This window comes from Paecilomyces variotii (assembly GCF_004022145.1).
Source record: "Paecilomyces variotii strain CBS 101075 chromosome Unknown C8Q69scaffold_2, whole genome shotgun sequence".
In the NCBI taxonomy this organism is placed as follows: Eukaryota; Fungi; Ascomycota; class Eurotiomycetes; order Eurotiales; family Thermoascaceae; genus Paecilomyces; species Paecilomyces variotii.
In genome coordinates this window covers 3,460,304-3,476,973 of record NW_021167141.1, presented here as the reverse complement: position 1 = coordinate 3,476,973, position 16,670 = coordinate 3,460,304, and the positions used below count along the sequence as shown (strand labels likewise).

Here is a 16,670-nt window from a genome sequence, read left to right as displayed (position 1 = left end):
CTTCGATATATTATTTATGGAAGTTTTGAGACTGAAAACGGGATGTTATTTTACTCGAGTATTGTAATATATCTCGAAACCGTAAAATGGACGAAAGTCGCAGAGATGGTGTAATTTCACCTGTATCTCCTTCCCCCTAACCGCAATAACAGTAGCGAGGTCCATGGACCAAAAGCTCAGAGGTAGTCCTGAGGGTCAAGGCCTTCCTCATCGTCGCTCTCCGCGATCATCTTGCCATTGGATTCGGGAATACGCATGGTGGGAGCTTCACCAGGTTTGAAGCGCGGACCCTTGAGTGTGTTAGCAGAGAGCTACACGTCGAATATACTGGGAAGAGCATGAAATACCGAGATCTTCGCAAAGCCACGAGACTTCTTCTGCTGCGGACGAGCCCTGGGAGCATGGAAATCACCACTCTCGGTTGTCGCAATACCACCAGAGTTGCCTCCTCTGGGAAAGCCGGGTTTGGCGGCCTGGGGCTGGGAGCCCATGCGGCGATGGGGAATGCCCTTGGAGTCATAAGCGGTGAAAGGACGTCCATCGTTGGCATTGGAGTTATCGTCCTGGCGTTCGGGTTCGACCCAAACACCTCCACCCACAGAAGCATCGTCCTCGTCTTCCGTGAAGGCAACACTGGGAGCATAGTTGAAAATGGAGTCTTCATCTCCGACGCTAAAGTCTCTGAAGGACCTGCGGGTGGTGCCATCGTCGTACTGGCTCTGAAGGGCAGAACAGTTAGTCACTCATTGTATTCCTTTGACATCGACCACTCACAGTTCCAGTGGTAGACTCGATGTCGTTTTCCTTGCGAAGTCTAGTCTCTTCAAGGACTGGTTCGGCTTCGAGATGATTCTGGACACAGTTGAGGCATCTCTGTTGAAGTTCTGGGTTAGTTGACCCTTGGGACCAAAAGGATAGTCGATAAAGGGCACAATACTGCAGTATCGGGGTTGTGGCGCTGGGCCTTCGCAAACTCGTCAAGACCCTTCACTTTGTCGCAGCTCGAACAGGTCATCTCGACCGTCTGGTTTCCAACACAGGTACGACACTTCGCATATCCAGGTCCACTGAGGGCAGTAGCACCCAGCTGGACCATGGCGTTACGCAGGACGTCCAGCTGCCTCTTGGAAAAGGCACTCTGCATGCGAATTTTCTTACATGTCTCGCACTTAACCCTGATATCATTGATTAGCAGTGACCATGAGCAGAGGTTATTGATTCTTACTTATCAGGAAGCACGATGTTGTCAAGCCTGGACCGATGTCAGATATCAAACCCAACAGGGGCGAGTTGATAGACATAAGAGCCACTTACTGTCTCCTGATCCCTTCATTATAGCCACCCGCGTACACGCTACGCAAGGGAGGCATGGTTGCTAGGGACCGTGGCTTGTGATTCTTCAATGAGAGAGGACTTGATTGACAAGGAGAGAGATGAGACGGACAGGTTGGCTCAGAGGATACTCAAGAGAGTAAGATGGTGAGCCTCTGATGACAGAGACAGAGAGGGACATCAGAGGAGGTCCAGTGAAAGATATCCCTAGCAACAGAAGTGCCGTGAATCAGGCGATTCCCGTTGTCTTTATGAGCTGCAGCGGTGAATAGTGGCATATGGATGCCTATCGAAACTCTTATAACACTTGCTGCAGGTACCCGTGACCAATTGCAGACCGCCTTGGTGGATGATACAATCCATGGGGATCTGGTTCTGAGTGTACAGAGCATGACATGTGCCTGGATTAGCTATGAATAGAAATTGAACATTGTCATTCAACAGGTGTCCATCACAATTAAGACTGCTTTGTGTATAACCAATCACCCGCAAAACGATATGACCAACGTATCGACAGCAGAACCAGTCGATGATATAGTATCCCTCGATCTTCCAAACAGAAACAGCAGATCAAACGAGACTGTTCAGTCATTAGACGTCTATGGTCCTAGAAGAAATCCAGGGTGCAGTCATATTGGGGACGTTGGTTTGATATAGCGAAGTGACGTCTCCCACGGACATGATATAACTATTCCCACAGGCCAAAAATACCCAGCGAGGGAAAGAAGGAAGGTGCAATATATAGGAATCTGCTCCAATAATGCTTAGCAACTGTGTTCAGATTCACTTCATGATTCGAGTAGGATGTACGATATTATTAGATAGAAATATGGATTTGGTTCCGTGTAGAGATAAAAGAGATGAGGTGAACATATCAACATCGCAATCCATCTCTTGATTTATCAATAGCTTTAGGACATATTTGTCAATTACCAGCAAACGAAGACTGGCAGACTTGGAACCATAGGGAGTAGAAATGCGTGAGATATCTGTCTATCGCAGTCTATGATGGCCTTAGAAAGGCTCGACCCCTCATGACGGTACTATTAGCTGCTAGCCTTTTCGGGAGCTGCTGGATATATGAGGTTGGCAATGGCTGCTCCCCTTAAGCTCCTCGGGTTCGAGGACTTGATGCCTGGTCTCGAATGTAACGCCGGTAAGACTCCCACGTTCTACGTAGTCTCGAGCTAGCGGCTCGGTAGAGAGAGATACGGCTTCTATCCCCGCGGCCCTTTGATCAAAAAGCGGCATATTTCAACGGTCTCCAGCATTATCTTCCACGTAATAGTGCAGACCTCCGTACTAGAATGCTCCTCAGAATCCAGATTGAGTGGAGATCAACTTTTTAAGTCCTTCTAACGCTTCTACGAACCTTCCATGGGTGAGACGGCCGCTGATCCACATGAGTCTGATTGCTAATCTCGCGCTCCCGTCCGTTCCACCGCTGTGGCATTGCAGCTCGCTTGCACGGAAAGCGACTCACCTGCATATGCTAACCTTTCCGGATTGATTCATAGAAACGATGGACTCATGGAGGGGCATCGGGATCAGATAGACAAGATATGGTCTGATAACAGGCGGTCTGCCTGGTTAAGTGGAGGTTCAATGGGCTCTATCACCGCTCCCTCGAGGAAGTCGTACTCTAGCGCCCCTATTCCTGGGTCGGAGGGTCCTAACGAGTCCTAACGATCCTTAAACTTCCCTCGACTTCGACCGGGCCGTCCGAATTGGCCCAACCGTTTTCACTATCTGAGAGACCAAGTCGGTTCCTGATATTGTGGAGATCCGCATTCCCCGACGACGGACCGTGAAGAAAAGACCCAGAGAATGGGATAGGAACCCAATAATGTCTTCCGTCGGGAACGGATCCGGAATCCACGTTAGGATCTACCCAATCGTCTTAGGCCAGGCACAGAGTGAACAGCTTCCATGGGTCGCGCTCCGATCATCTTGTCTTTTAGCCCTCTTTGTCGTACGCTTTTCCTTGTTCTGCGATGCTGCCCAAGGTAAGATTACGGCTCGGCCCAGGAACGGACACACAACCCCGGACAGGAGGCACTATTTCGTGCCATCCCGGGTAGACCTTTTCGCCCATAAATGAGAGCAAGACAAAACGCGAGTAGCATGAAAGAGCGCGCGCAACCTTCCACTTATATTGATATCAATTAAACGGGCGCTTTGTCGGAGACTATCAGATGGTTACTCGCGCATTATCCGCTGACCGGTCATCAACCAGCTGCTGGCGCTGTCGCGAAGAGGTTGGGCATGGATAAACGAGAGTTGTGTGAAGGTCAGAAGCTGCAAAAAGTGGCGCGTCGCTCATCTCAGAGTCTCAGACGATCCCGGGGAGCTTGTTGCCACAAACATCACCATCAACATAAATAATAAGCATAACAGTGTCCGAGGTCCCCGGCAACGAGACGACGCCAATTCGCCACCATGACGGCGGTCGAGAAATAAGTTCCTCTCGGCCATCTGGAAGTGCTTCTTAGCTTAGGCAAAAATAGAGAAATCAATGATTGTTTTCACTGGCGCGGGGTCATCACATCCCACATATCCGGTATCAGAGACAGCCAGGAATGGAGCATCACGCGCTCTGGTAGGCTGATCGCCAAGGATATCAACGACAGAAGGACGAGGGGCTGATAGACCATCTGGACCGGTGCCTGCTTAGTTATCTGATATTGTTGCCTGTACCATATGTTGCTGTGTTGACTCCCATGTCGAAGCAGATAATCACAAGCAATGTTCCAGGATAGATAAGCGACTTTATTCGCGAGGCATGCAGCGGGAATCCCTGCTCCCGTTAACGGCCTCGCTGTCGGTATATTATTATTTATTATTTATTACTGATGATTATGTATTCAGCCTAGTGCCGTCTGAGACGGAGCAGCGGTGGTTACAATATGGTGTAATAAAACGGGTCCACTGTGTGTATGGATACGGGCCGCCAGGGTCTGATACAGAGGCGGTACGCAATCGTACCTGTGCTGTTTCGAGTAGTGTTTGGGAGATCACTTGCACGCGAATTGCTCTTGTCGAGACTCGACACATCCCGTCTTAGCCATTCCGGGAGCTTCCTCCTCATCCCGCTGCTGATAATTCGCGAGATTTGTGAGCAGCTGTAGTCTACCGTGAAGGATGGCAAGCACTGCAGCTTTACTCTAGTCCAGGACCCAAAAGGTCCAGTGTGCTGCGTACACATGGAAGACCATTTCTGGGTGCCGCACACCTGAAGCTGTCAGGTCTGCCAGCCTGCCTGTGGTGTGACCTGATTGTGCAGGCTCCGCATCTTACTTGCGGCATTCAGCATCAGGCATTCAGCACCATCAGCACTGCAGTTGGACTAATTATTATATTGTAGATAACTTGTCCTTCTGCTTTCCTGTTGCTTACTCGAGCTTGAGGGGCCAGAAACCCTCTGCTTGGTCACAAGTATTATTATATAGCGTAACTAATTATTAACTCACAAGATCGTCTGGACCCTGTAACAGAGTGGCCTGAGCCACGCAGGCTGGGAGCAGCTGGAGGTAGAGAGAGTAGATACCTCATTAACTCACACTCTTCGTCCCTTACGCTCCCCTGGCGGCCGGTAGATACATACATACCGCAGACGTGTCACATACGGTACCGGGAGCCACACAACGCTCTGCTGGAGCTTTCCCGTCCACGCTAAATGGCCTCCGTTGTCCCCTGGTCGCGCGCACTAGACAGCCAGGGCCCCGCGTGTATCGTCTTCACAGGCTGGTTGCTCGACTCTAGAGTTGAAGTAAGTTAGTTAATTGCTCCTCCGTAGAGTAGATATGGGTAAAACTGAGTCTCTCTGCTAATTAGGCCTTCGTAATGACTCTCCCTTCTTTTCTTCCCCCCCCCTAAGGCTCCATCCAGCACTACTGAGATCTCCCTATGCCCTGAGCTTCCGCTCTAACAACGCACCCCGATAATTTATCTGCACCTGCGTCGCTCGTTCTCCCAGGCCAAATCACATATCCGCCTTTCCTCCGTTGGCTTCCCCCCTAATAGTATTTTAGGCAAGACTATCTACTCTAGGATGACCCTCAGCTCAGGCCTGCCCCGTTCACGACTATCTGTGATCCCGGTCCTTCGCTGAGGAAATCTTCCGAGACTTGTACGCAGTCCTGCCGGTACACGCTGGTATTATTGACTGCTATTTGACTCTGGAACAGCACACTTGCTGCGTCTCCAAACGCCGTTCGAGCCAACTACGACTATTTCGCTCAGTGGATCTCTGACCCTTACCCATTCCTTCTTCGTTCGTCGATCGTCTATCCTTCTTCTGCCCCCCCCTCTTCCCTTCTGCTCTCTCCAGTGCCTGGCCAAGTCGTGCTGGAATTCGTGGTCGTCCGCCTCGTTCTGCGCGTGCTGCGTGCCTGTCTGCCCAGTCTTGACCTTGGGTCCCCCTCTTCTGTCGTCAACAACGAATTCTTTCCTTTTCACTCGTGCATCATCGTCGACTCTCGTTTCCCCCCCGCTTCATTCATGCAAATAGGCATCTGGTGATGGTCGCGTTGCCCGGTAGCAATCCAATCCTGATCCACTAGGCCCGCGTGCTTTCTCGAGAGATTCGCGCCAGTCAAGCCTCAATTCGATCCGTCATCGACCGCCTCTTCAAGTCTCCACGGCTCCGGTCGTGAGCCTCCTAAGAAAGCTGTCATCGCTCCAGGGGCGCCTAAGGACTCCGATCTCTCCTTTAGCGGTGTTCACTGGACGGATCCGCTCCCATTGCTCTGGTCTCCAAACATCTGGGTCCCTTCGATTCCTTTTCCAGATCTTCCCTCCTCCACCTTCCTCTCCTTCTTCTAGGACTTGCTTGACCGCTCCCCCTCTGCAAAACGCGTCGATTGTCCGGAGTGGGAGCTCAAATCAACCCTCATCATCTTTCTCGCATCTTGTCCGAGTTACCTTTCGTTCACAAATTATTGTTGCATCCCCATCTCGGGCCGTCTTGCAGTTTCGCCAAACGATGACAACAGTGTCTGTTTGATATCTATATACAATCTAGTGTTTATATAGAAGATTTATCAATCTTCTTATCTGGAAAAGGTCATCTGAGGTAAGTTTACTTCCCATTTGGTCCAATGCGAGATCTATATGTCACGGTTAATACTGACTCCTCGCCCCTATTAGTCGTTATCTACTCTCCTTTTATCTGCAGGCAGAAAAGAAAGAGCCATCATGACGGTCTCCCATGACTACCCCCATCGGGGGCAATCCCAAACTTCCATGGCATCTTTGGAAGAGAAATTCGAAGTGCTAAAGGAAATTGGAGATGGTAGTTTCGGGAGTGTCGTCCTGGCACGCACGCGAACTGCTGGTTCGCACATTGCACGACGCGGCACGATGGTGAGCAATGTCTCTTCTTATTGGCCCAAGAATGACGTTCTGTGCTAATACCAACCCAACAGGTCGCAATCAAGACGATGAAGAAGACATTTGAGTCCTTCGCTCCGTGCATGGAGCTTCGCGAAGTGATCTTCTTGCGTACATTGCCCAATCATGCTCACCTCGTGCCGGCTCTCGATATCTTCCTCGACCCGCTGACGAAGAAACTCCACATCGCCATGGAGTACATGGATGGCAACCTGTACCAGCTGATGAAGGCGAGAGACCACAAATACTTGGATGGAAGGGTCGTCAAGAGCATTCTCTACCAGATCCTCTCCGGCCTCGACCACATCCACGCGCATCGCTTCTTCCACCGTGACATTAAGCCCGAAAACATCCTCGTTTCGACATCTGCCCCGAACGACTCCACCTTCAGCCGATACTCTACTCTCGTTACTCCCCCTTCGACTCCGCCTTCGTACACGGTGAAGATCGCTGATTTCGGACTGGCTCGAGAGACGCATTCGAAGCTACCATACACAACATATGTTTCGACACGTTGGTATCGAGCTCCCGAAGTCCTCTTGCGGGCGGGTGAATACTCCGCCCCCGTTGATATGTGGGCTGTTGGTGCAATGGCTGTTGAAATCGCTACATTGAAGCCGCTGTTCCCTGGAGGCAATGAAGTTGACCAGGTGTGGCGCGTGTGTGAAATCATGGGCAGCCCGGGCAATTGGTACAGCAAGACCGGCCAAAAGATTGGAGGTGGTGAATGGAGAGATGGTACGCGGTTGGCCCAGAAATTGGGCTTCACGTTCCCCAAGGTAAGTAATTTGAGCCATTTGAGACAAAAAGCGGTGAGCTAACCAATTTTCCCTAGATGGCCCCGCACTCGATGGAGAGCATCCTGCAGCCCCCTCAATGGCCGGTTGCTCTTAGCAACTTTGTCACCTGGTGTCTCATGTGGGATCCCAAGAATAGACCGACATCGACGCAGGCACTCAATCACGAGTACTTTGCTGATGCCGTGGATCCCCTCCGTCCTAAGTCATCGACCGCCCGGTTGCTTGGCCGGAAACAGTCCGACAAGAGCTTCAAGTCTATGTCGAAGGAAGCTGGCGAGTCACCAACTCTGTCATCGAAGTCATCCTGGTTTAGAAGATCCCTCATCGGACGATCCGACAGCCCTGCTGCACCAGTTGCTGCTGAGAATGACAACGGCCTGCTGCGGCCATCGGTGGTAACGTACAATACGGTACCTGACGTGCAGGTGGCTAAAGGTCGATCATCAGTCAACAAGCGCGCTACGTGGACGAATGGAGCCCCAATGCCTATCTTGCCTTCTATCAGACCCGTTTCGCCGCTGTCGAACGCCGTCACCGCGCAGGCTAACTCGAGCGTTGCCCATGGTGGTGATGGCTCCAATATCGCCAATATCGACCGAAAGTCGGCCAGCAAGAAGATTGGCCGCCAGCTGTCAGTTAACTCCCATGGCAACCACTATGCGGAGCTTCATCGACAAGAGGCTGAGAGAGCGCTCAACGGTACTGGTCTGATCTCTCCGTCTGGTACTCAGAAAGAAAGCTTCTTCTCTCACCTGCGCAAACGGGCTCGTCGACTGTCCGGCCGCAACCAGGTTGCCGCTGCGAATGATGATATCGAGGCCAATGCCGGCTGCGTTCCGTGGTCAAACCGTTCATCGATGGCCCTCGATTCAGTCAACGCGGAGGGGAAGTCTAACGCCGACTTCTCTGAATTGGACAAGGCGCTCCAGAATGTGAAGTACAATCTCGAAACCACTGAAATCCCTGTACAAGTTCCTGCACCGAATTCGCAAGCAAAACGCCAGTCTATGCCCCAAGGCTCCGTCCGATCACTGCCAGAGAGCCCCGTTTCCTTGTCTGGAACTAGTGCACCAGTCTCGAGTCGGACGCGCCGAGCCATGCAGATGACGTCTCATCCGGTTCATCGATACGAGACCCCAGAGGAGGAGGACGAGCTGCTCCATGAGGTGCTCTATTCAACGCACAAGGCTGCCAAGCGTCTCGCTCAGGGGCATGCGCTGAACGAGGAGTCCTCCAACGAAAGCTTGACGCAGAAGAATGATAGCCGCTCGGTGTCCAATCCGTACCCTACCCCTTCACCTTCTGCGAGACGCGACGGAGTCACTTTCGGCCAGAGCGAGACCCCTTCAAGGCGATCCAAGGCAACTGGCATGAAAGGGGACGAGAATTCGAATCGTCAGTGGCCGACTCCTCCCTACGAAGAGAGCGAGTGGCACAGTACGGCTTCAACGGATCTATTCGCGGCTGGAGCTACGTACCGATAGTTCAGACGGCCCCTTTATGGCACGAACTCGAGCTAAAAACATTCTTCCTGTCTGACGCTGGTCATGCAGTGACTCTCTTTGAAACAATTCTTTTCTTACGTTCCTTTTGTTCTGGTATTGGGGTGGCACCAAAAAAACAGCGAAAGACCGCACATATACGGATCTATAACCCAAGAAGGCGTTCGGTATATGCTATCCTTTCTCATTATTTGCCGGTGGAGGTTTTGCGTCTGTGATTTTATCGACAGGGGTGGGGCAAGGGTTAGCCCGGGTGTTTCCTATATTTTTTTATTTACTTTCATACCCCAAAGGCCAGTTTATAGATCTCCGGCCTCGCGACTTGTTACCTCGGTATCTTGCGCCAGCCATTCTTTTCTTTTCTTTCTTTTCTTTTTCGCTTCATACCCACAATGTGTATTTCGAAGTCTATATCCTTTTGCTGTGTACCGCGCCAGACGCGGAAAACTACTGCACTGGCGTTCATTTGCATCTACCGAAGTTGCTCATTTCAGGTGGCCCGTCTCGTTTATTCCTTCCTTTTGTGTCGTCTCCATATACTGCATCCACTTCCCTGTACATTCCTTTACTCCGAGCCCTCTCTACTACTGAGCTCCTTTGGTCTTGATCGCAGCATTGAGGAAAGGCGTAGGTTTTTGTGTGTTCCAGTCATGTATCCGCCTACTGAATCTGATACTTTGTATTGGCCCACTGCGCTGGTCAGTGGTGCCCGTTATTATCACTTATATGTAATTATAGTCCTACATGGGCATCTGTTTGCCTCTGCACATACTTAATGAAACAGAAATACGTGTGTCCTTGCGATTCTAGTAGCTTTTATCATAGAATTTCAGCATATAAGTAGCGATCAACATATCCAGCCCTGGTAACTATGAATAGCAATTTTGGGGGACTGGACTTTGATCTATGGACTTACTGCGTGTGTTGATGATCGAGCGACCGAACTACATATCATACTTGAAGCCTCGTTGTATGATTGGCCGCTGGATGTAGTAGGGCAACAATTATTGTGGGGCAGAACAAACCGCAACTTTGCGCCGGAATTTCCAGATCAAGAAGACGGACAGCGTCATTTCGAAGACTTTCGCCTTGCCTGGTGCTTTTTTTCTGTTTGATCCAAGCTGCGGTCCAGACACATTACTTTTTCCAAGTTGGGACGCACTTCCTGCACATATTGCGCTCTGAGAAAGAGCACGTTAAACCCGGAGATTTTCGCATAAGGCGCACTCCAGCTGCAGCAGTGCAGCAGCAACAGCGCTGCCCCCTCCCAAGGGAATCCCTGGAACAAAAGGACGGAGGTAACTATCCACGCTTTCAGATTTACCCTTCTATCTACTGACTTGATGGCAGTCTCACAAACAAAGCTACTTGAGCTCTTCCAATGGCACCGCAACAAGCCTCGTCCGCCTCGCAGGCCCCGCTGCTCTCCCCCGCCGAACTTTCTTACCTTTACACATCTCTCGCTCTCCCAGGGGGACCGATTCGACCAGACGGTCGAGCACCGGCACAGTTTCGACCTCTCATTGCAGAAACGGGCATCGTCCCAGGCGCGAATGGCAGTGCGCGCATCGGATTTGCAGATGGCTCCGAGGCCATCGTGGGTGTGAAGGCGGAGGTTGAGAAGACTGTTCTGACAACGGGTACATTGGACCTGAGGCAGCTACAGCAGCAGGACCAGGAAGACTTTGCTGAAGGGGATGAGGATGGAGAGGGCAAAGAAGGATCCGCATCGAGGGCGGGACAGGGCTCGTGGGTGCAGATGTCCATTGAGATCCCTGGGTTTCGGGACGACGATGCGTTGCCGGTCTTCCTGTCCGAAATGATGAGAGAATCGTTGGTTGGTTCATCCGGGAGGAAGGGTCGCGACGACGACGGTGACGATGTTATGGAGGGAGGTCTGAAGGGGAGATTGGTGATCAACAAGAGATGGCACTGGAGGCTGTATATCGACGTGAGTGACATTCTTTCCAATCGCTTTTTGAGCGGTTCTCGCAAACCGTTATGCCAACATTGTGTGATTATAGATCCTTCTTCTCTCCCCGCCTACATCCTACCCTCTGCCTCTGCTCTCTCTCACGACCCATCTTGCACTGCTTTCCACGAAGCTCCCTAAGCTCAAATCCCACGGGGAAGAAGATCCCTTCTTCGAAGACGACTGGGACCTCGCCGAATACCTATACCCACGTGCTCGACCTGGCACAAACGCATCTCTGCAACAAGTCCGACCTCCAATTACTCTGCTTGTGATCTCCGCTGGCGACAATGTCATCTTCGACCCTACCCGGGAAGAGATCGCTGTTGCTGAAGCGGTCCTCGCCATTTCCGTCGCCCGCGAATACGAAACAGAAGGCCTGAAACTACTCTCGATCCGCACCATCGATCCCCCATCACGATTGACGCAGCCCGGCGTACCGGACTCCGAGAACGTGGCCACGTTAGGCTCCACAGCAGCTGCAGAGGAGGCACAGATCCTCAACCCCTCTACGAGCCAGGAAGACGTCTCCGGAGTCTGGAGACCCCGACGAGGTGGCGTCAAGCGAAGTGCGGTTGCACGCATGGTCAAGATGGTGCTTGAGAAGGGCGGTGTTGGCGATGAAGTCATGGAGGGATTGGAGGGGGTGGAAGTTCACTAGGTATATAAAACGCGAAAGCCATTCGCTTTTGGGGTTTGATATTTTGCTATGCTATGCTATGCTATGCTATGCTCCTCACGGCGTTGCGTCGCGTCTTTTACTTCTGGGGGGTTTTTTTTTTTTTTTAACAACATCTTGAAATGGAGTTTCCGGATTCGATTCTATTCCTGCATCGCGAACGGGTTAGATGTATGTACATGTACTTTTAAAAAGGGATGGGGTGTGCATGAAAAGAAAAGAAAAAAAGGTTCATTCCTTTTGGCAGGAATTAAATAACTTAGTCTAGGAGTAATAGAAAAGATATTTCCTGATTCCGAAGAAAAAACCTTGGTCAGTTTTCTTCTATGTATACAGTTGGGATCATGGTGGCGTCGAGGCAATCTTTTGAGCAAATATTCCTTTGAAGAGGACTATTGGAGAAAGGAATTGTGAGAGTAGGCATGGATGGATGGATGGATGGACTGAACTATAATATGCTATAGTTATAGATTTTTGACCAGAGTCATGTATATCGTACATGTAAGTAAGAAGGCGTGATGAGAATGAAAATACATAGGTAGGTTTTCTGAAGTAAAGAAGAAAGGGAGCCCGCAGAAGAGTAGGACACGCATCTCGACTTTTGATGATGATGATGATGATGATGATGATGATGATGATGATGATGATGATGATGATGATGATGATGATGATGATGATGATGATGATGATGATGATGAAAGTCCTTCATAGCGGATGACTCGACGCTATATCGTCCCAGCAATCGCAACCTTATCACCGGAACGAATCGTTTCCTGGAGAGAAAAGTATCATACCGCGTAACGTAAAGACACCAAAATACCCCCCCTCACCAAATACCCAACCACTTCTTAATGGGCCTCCTCTTCCCCTCGAAATCCACGTAGGTATTATCCTGCTCCTTGGTTGAACCCGCTATCGGCGAGGCATCGTCCTCAACAGGCCTGCTGCCTGCATCTTCCGGTTCCTCCAGACCATGCGCGATGCGGTACTGTCGACGCTTCTCGGCGTCCTCGATGCGACGATGGCGCTTCTCGCGAGTCAGCATGGAGTTGTGCTGAACGTGCATCTTGTACACGGAGATGGCCTGGGAGATGGTGTCGATTGGGTGCGTGAGCAGACCGGACCAGGGTGGGAGGAGATGCGCGAATGGAGAGGTCGCTTTGAAGTTTGTTGTGAAGGTGAATGTGGCGAGAGTGGTGAGGACCGACTAGATTGTTTCGTGTGTTAGTTTTGTATGTTTTTGATGTGTATTATATGAAATCATGCATTTTTTTTCCCATGGCAGCCTATGCTTCCAGCTGGAAAAGAAAGAAAAAAAAGGCAACTGAAATAAACTCACCATAGCAATCCAAACATGAATCCACCGACTCGTCAAAAACTTATGCATCACCGTCCCCTCTGGAGGGAACATATTCGGATACTTCTTCTTGGCCATCTCCTCCTTCTCTTTCTCCGTCAACGACGGTCCATACTGATACACCGGCGGGGCGGTCAATTTGCCATTGCGCGTCTGCAGCACCCTTCGCGAGGGATGGGATGGAGGGCGGAACTTGTCCGGCTGCGCGAGGACGCGCGCTTTGCCTTCATCGGTCGCGGAGGAGCGTCTGGATGCGATGGTGGAGAATGCGGAGGAAGAGTGTTTGGTGGTGGTGGTTTTGGTCGTTCGGCGGATGATGAAGTAGCGGAGTGTCAATGGGGAGATGCCTCGCGGGAGGAGGAACTGGGGGATTGCAGTTGTTGCCATGATTGGGATGATAATTGCCCTGTATGAAGGGCCTTGGGGGGTATGTTCCTTTGGGCTGCTCGGAGTTGGCTACCTGGGATTGTTCAAGGCGGAGTGATTTTCTTTCTCCGCGCGGATGTTGGAGGGAGCATCACGTGATACGATTACGATGACATTGTAGAGTAGAGTAAGGTACTGCAGTAGTCATTACTACTATAGATAGATTCATAATTATTATGCTTCCACGTATGGACTTTCTACCTATATCTATGCTCGAGATGGCAGTTCTTTTACTATTCCAGCGACAGGCCTATGATGGAGAATCCGTGAGACCTTGGGGTGAGCTCAACAGCTCATGAGCTATGTGGTTAGTTATGTATTACAGCTTGGCAATCTGGCTAGATACTTGCAATAATATCTATGGGAAATTCTCTTCGTGATGCGATCGGGAACTTGTCTTGTCAGATTGCATCACATATTATTATCGCTGGGAAGAAGAATGGAGGCTGCCAACAAATTCCAGACGGCGGAATAGAAGACCATAGATAGCTATCGACCGGGAGAAAGGGAGAGAGAAGTGAATTACCCGGGACGGGCTGAGGCGGATTGCTCAACGGGGTTTAGCAGAGTGGAGTGAGATAATTCGAGAAGAATGGCAAATGGCCGGACAGGCATTTGCAACGGCCACTGGAAAGGGGCGCCATCGAGTCGTAAACTAGATAATAATAATTAACAGCGCCTTTTCACTACTTGCTGGAGAGCTTCTTCCGTTGCCCGTGGTGAGGTCATTGGGCCCGAGTGATATCCGACAGGACCGGACGGAGAGACCAGCTGAACAAGACAGTGATAATGAGAGTCTGGGGACTGTCTGAGCGCATTTTAATAGTGAATATAATATAATATAACCTACAATAAATAATTCTCATCCAGAACAGCAGAATAATAATAATAAAAAGAAGCAGAATCGCCGGGATCTCAAGCATACAAGAAAACTGGCGCATTTCCCGGTCGCGCCCGTCGGCTGAATCATCGTCGGTCTGATTGGCCTGCTGGCGGTCACGGGAGGCGAGGACGGGCGCAGTGCGTTCATCGCCAGGGAATCGCCTACAAATTCTCGCCGGCCGCAGAAAATCTTGCCATCCTGTCTTTCTCCATTGATTTCTGCCTCAATTGCGATCCCCCTGTGGATATTGTAACTTTCGTGCCGTCTCCTCTCTTGTTGTATTCTACTCTCACACTCCCCTTCGACTTTCACAATGGGCAAGGACGCCGGTTTCCAGGATGGTAAGTTAACTCGTCGCTGTCTTCCCTTTACCTACCTCGCCTACCTGAGCGGACGCCCCGGCTAGCTCGCTTTGCGCCGTGAATTCAACGGGCGGTTGTCGCGGTGAGATTCAACTCAATGGCAGTGAAAGCTGTGACAAAGAGAGAGCTCGACCGGTCAGCCATGGGGTTCCGGAGGGTTGACAATTGCACGCTGCCTTCGAACCCATCCGGATCGCATTCTCGTGCCCGTCTTCACTCGTCCGCCATTGGCCCGTCTCTGTTCCTGCGATCAAAGAGCAAAGCCAGTTACTACACTACTGCTGCCATTGTCGATGGACACGGCGTGGATATCGATCGTCATCGCGGAGCGCGAGGCGCAACTCGAGCTAGCCGGGGAGACGGAGAAAATCAAACAGAACGCTGACCCGACTGCTGCCACAGGTGACGCCAGCAAGGGTGCCAACCTCTTCAAGGTGAGTTTGATATGAATGCGATAGACGTCGTCGTCTCTGAGCGCAGTCGCTAACCTCCGTGACAGACCCGTTGCGCGCAGTGCCACACTGTCGAGGCCGACGGCGCCAACAAGGTCGGCCCCAAGCTCCACGGTCTGTTTGGCCGTAAGACCGGTTCCGTTGAGGGCTACTCCTACACCGACGCCAACAAGCAGGCCGGTGTTGAGTGGAACGAGCAGACTCTGGTATGTACCGTGCACTTCCCGTCTGTCGCCGGACCCGCCCGGGACACAGGACTGACCAGCTTGCAGTTCGAGTACCTCGAGAACCCCAAGAAGTACATCCCCGGTACCAAGATGGCCTTCGGTGGTCTGAAGAAGAACAAGGACCGCAACGACCTGATCACGTATGTGCGACCCGGATTTTTCGTCTTCGGCCTAATACTGACTCGTTGCTTTCTGCAGCTACCTCCGCGAGGCTACCAAATAAATGACCTAATTTCATGTTCATGTCGCCCGCCATGATTTTTCTTGTGTGACAACCTCTTTTGATGACCTTCTGCCGCCGATTCTCCTGGGCGTTCGGTGGGAAGGCCGTGCGGACCAGACCGGAGAGGGCCTGTAACATTACTACCATCCACCAGCTTTTATTTCCTCTATTCTTGAATAGATCATGACTTCTGTTGCTGTGCTTCATTCAGCTGGGCGGTCGGAAAAGGGATGCGTTATAGAAGCCATTTCCACTGCGTTTTTTGCATTTGCCTATGTGGTTTGGTTCCCGTGTATTATGTGTATCCCCTCGAGAAACAAACAGTATAATGAATAGATTCTCCTCTCATGACTTATCTTAGTGTGTCCCGCCTTAATTCCCCAGATTATGTCGCGCGCGTCATTGTGGCGACAACAACAAGACGATCGATTCTCCGGTCAATCATGACACAGCTCGAAGACAAGGTCGGCCACTTGTACACCCCGATCCGGCTGCTATTTCTATTGCTATTGCTATTGCTATTGCTGGCTGGCTGGCTGCTGGGTTCCTCTGGAGAGCAATGCACATACGCACTTACCGATGGTTCCAGAACGCGACGACTGCACCATCCCGACAAATCCATGCAGGATCTTGCTGTGATCGGGAGGAGAGCAGATAAGATAAAGAAAATCGTCCGCAGTAGAAGCGTTTGCCTTACCATCGGGCTCATCCCGATTCCCGATGGTCCAGACGATCTCTCCCGCGGGGAAGCAGAAACTGGGTTGGCAGTGTCTGGGATACGCTCACTGGCGCTTCTTTTCTTAGCTGTCACAACACCCTCTGTCCATTCAGCATTATTGGACCAGCCACCACCTTAAACTTCGCTTCCAGCCCGTCGCTGCGTTGGACGATCATCCAGCCAGGGATGCGCTGCAATGGACTGCCGACGCCATGCGAGGGACGCCAGAGGAAGACGGCATCCCTTCAATGCCCCTTCGTTTACCCGAACCCATGAGGCCGTCTGGCTGGATGACGACGGTCTATACTCAATCCAGGACTAGACCATCGCAGTCTCTCTCTCCAGC

The 16,670-nt window shown here is 51.2% G+C and overlaps 6 protein-coding genes across 6 annotated transcripts; 4 read left to right on the top strand and 2 right to left on the bottom strand.

The window, feature by feature from the left end:
* Positions 1 to 176: 176 nt before the first annotated feature.
* Positions 177 to 1,370, bottom strand: C8Q69DRAFT_505073 (Stc1 domain-containing protein; the record flags this gene model as incomplete). The annotated part of the gene is made up of 6 exons (XM_028632666.1): positions 177 to 290; positions 348 to 719; positions 775 to 873; positions 938 to 1,175; positions 1,226 to 1,252; positions 1,315 to 1,370. The coding sequence occupies 6 exons, from the start codon at positions 1,368 to 1,370 to the stop codon at positions 177 to 179; spliced, it is 906 nt and encodes a 301-aa protein (XP_028488084.1).
* Positions 1,371 to 6,528: 5,158 nt separating this feature from the next.
* C8Q69DRAFT_442594 (kinase-like domain-containing protein) lies at positions 6,529 to 9,007 on the top strand (the record flags this gene model as incomplete). The annotated part of the gene is made up of 3 exons (XM_028628848.1): positions 6,529 to 6,696; positions 6,759 to 7,502; positions 7,559 to 9,007. 3 exons carry the CDS (start codon positions 6,529 to 6,531, stop codon positions 9,005 to 9,007), a joined length of 2,361 nt encoding a protein of 786 aa, XP_028488083.1.
* Positions 9,008 to 9,102: 95 nt separating this feature from the next.
* On the top strand, positions 9,103 to 9,828 carry C8Q69DRAFT_171755 (hypothetical protein). The gene has a single exon (XM_028625767.1). The coding sequence runs from the start codon at positions 9,197 to 9,199 to the stop codon at positions 9,614 to 9,616; it is 420 nt and encodes a 139-aa protein (XP_028488082.1). The 5' UTR covers positions 9,103 to 9,196; the 3' UTR covers positions 9,617 to 9,828.
* A 234-nt stretch (positions 9,829 to 10,062) lies between these two features.
* Positions 10,063 to 11,909, top strand: C8Q69DRAFT_171135 (ribosomal protein S5 domain 2-type protein). The gene is made up of 3 exons (XM_028625764.1): positions 10,063 to 10,323; positions 10,376 to 10,976; positions 11,050 to 11,909. Exons 2-3 carry the CDS (start codon positions 10,407 to 10,409, stop codon positions 11,656 to 11,658), a joined length of 1,179 nt encoding a protein of 392 aa, XP_028488081.1. The 5' UTR covers positions 10,063 to 10,323; positions 10,376 to 10,406; the 3' UTR covers positions 11,659 to 11,909.
* A 466-nt stretch (positions 11,910 to 12,375) lies between these two features.
* On the bottom strand, positions 12,376 to 13,641 carry C8Q69DRAFT_458956 (hypothetical protein). Its single transcript, XM_028630039.1, has 2 exons — positions 13,016 to 13,641; positions 12,376 to 12,883 (listed from the first exon to the last, which is right to left on the bottom strand). The coding sequence occupies exons 1-2, from the start codon at positions 13,418 to 13,420 to the stop codon at positions 12,503 to 12,505; spliced, it is 786 nt and encodes a 261-aa protein (XP_028488080.1). The 5' UTR covers positions 13,421 to 13,641; the 3' UTR covers positions 12,376 to 12,502.
* An 875-nt stretch (positions 13,642 to 14,516) lies between these two features.
* C8Q69DRAFT_171160 (cytochrome c) lies at positions 14,517 to 15,902 on the top strand. Its single transcript, XM_028625765.1, has 5 exons — positions 14,517 to 14,683; positions 15,107 to 15,138; positions 15,204 to 15,362; positions 15,429 to 15,523; positions 15,582 to 15,902. The coding sequence occupies exons 1-5, from the start codon at positions 14,656 to 14,658 to the stop codon at positions 15,604 to 15,606; spliced, it is 339 nt and encodes a 112-aa protein (XP_028488079.1). The 5' UTR covers positions 14,517 to 14,655; the 3' UTR covers positions 15,607 to 15,902.
* The last annotated feature ends 768 nt before the right edge of the window (positions 15,903 to 16,670 follow it).

Coding starts and splice junctions, on each gene's coding strand:
- C8Q69DRAFT_171755 (XM_028625767.1), top strand. CDS start 9,197: ATGCTATCCTTTCTCATTATTTGCCGGTGGAGGTTTTGCGTCTGTGAT.
- C8Q69DRAFT_171135 (XM_028625764.1), top strand. CDS start 10,407: ATGGCACCGCAACAAGCCTCGTCCGCCTCGCAGGCCCCGCTGCTCTCC. Junction 10,977..11,049: donor ACTGGAGGCTGTATATCGAC/GTGAGTGACATT, acceptor GTGTGATTATAG/ATCCTTCTTCTCTCCCCGCC.
- C8Q69DRAFT_458956 (XM_028630039.1), bottom strand. CDS start 13,420: ATGGCAACAACTGCAATCCCCCAGTTCCTCCTCCCGCGAGGCATCTCC. Junction 12,884..13,015: donor TTCATGTTTGGATTGCTATG/GTGAGTTTATTT, acceptor GAAACAATCTAG/TCGGTCCTCACCACTCTCGC.
- C8Q69DRAFT_171160 (XM_028625765.1), top strand. CDS start 14,656: ATGGGCAAGGACGCCGGTTTCCAGGATG. Junction 15,139..15,203: donor AGGGTGCCAACCTCTTCAAG/GTGAGTTTGATA, acceptor CCTCCGTGACAG/ACCCGTTGCGCGCAGTGCCA. Junction 15,524..15,581: donor GACCGCAACGACCTGATCAC/GTATGTGCGACC, acceptor TGCTTTCTGCAG/CTACCTCCGCGAGGCTACCA.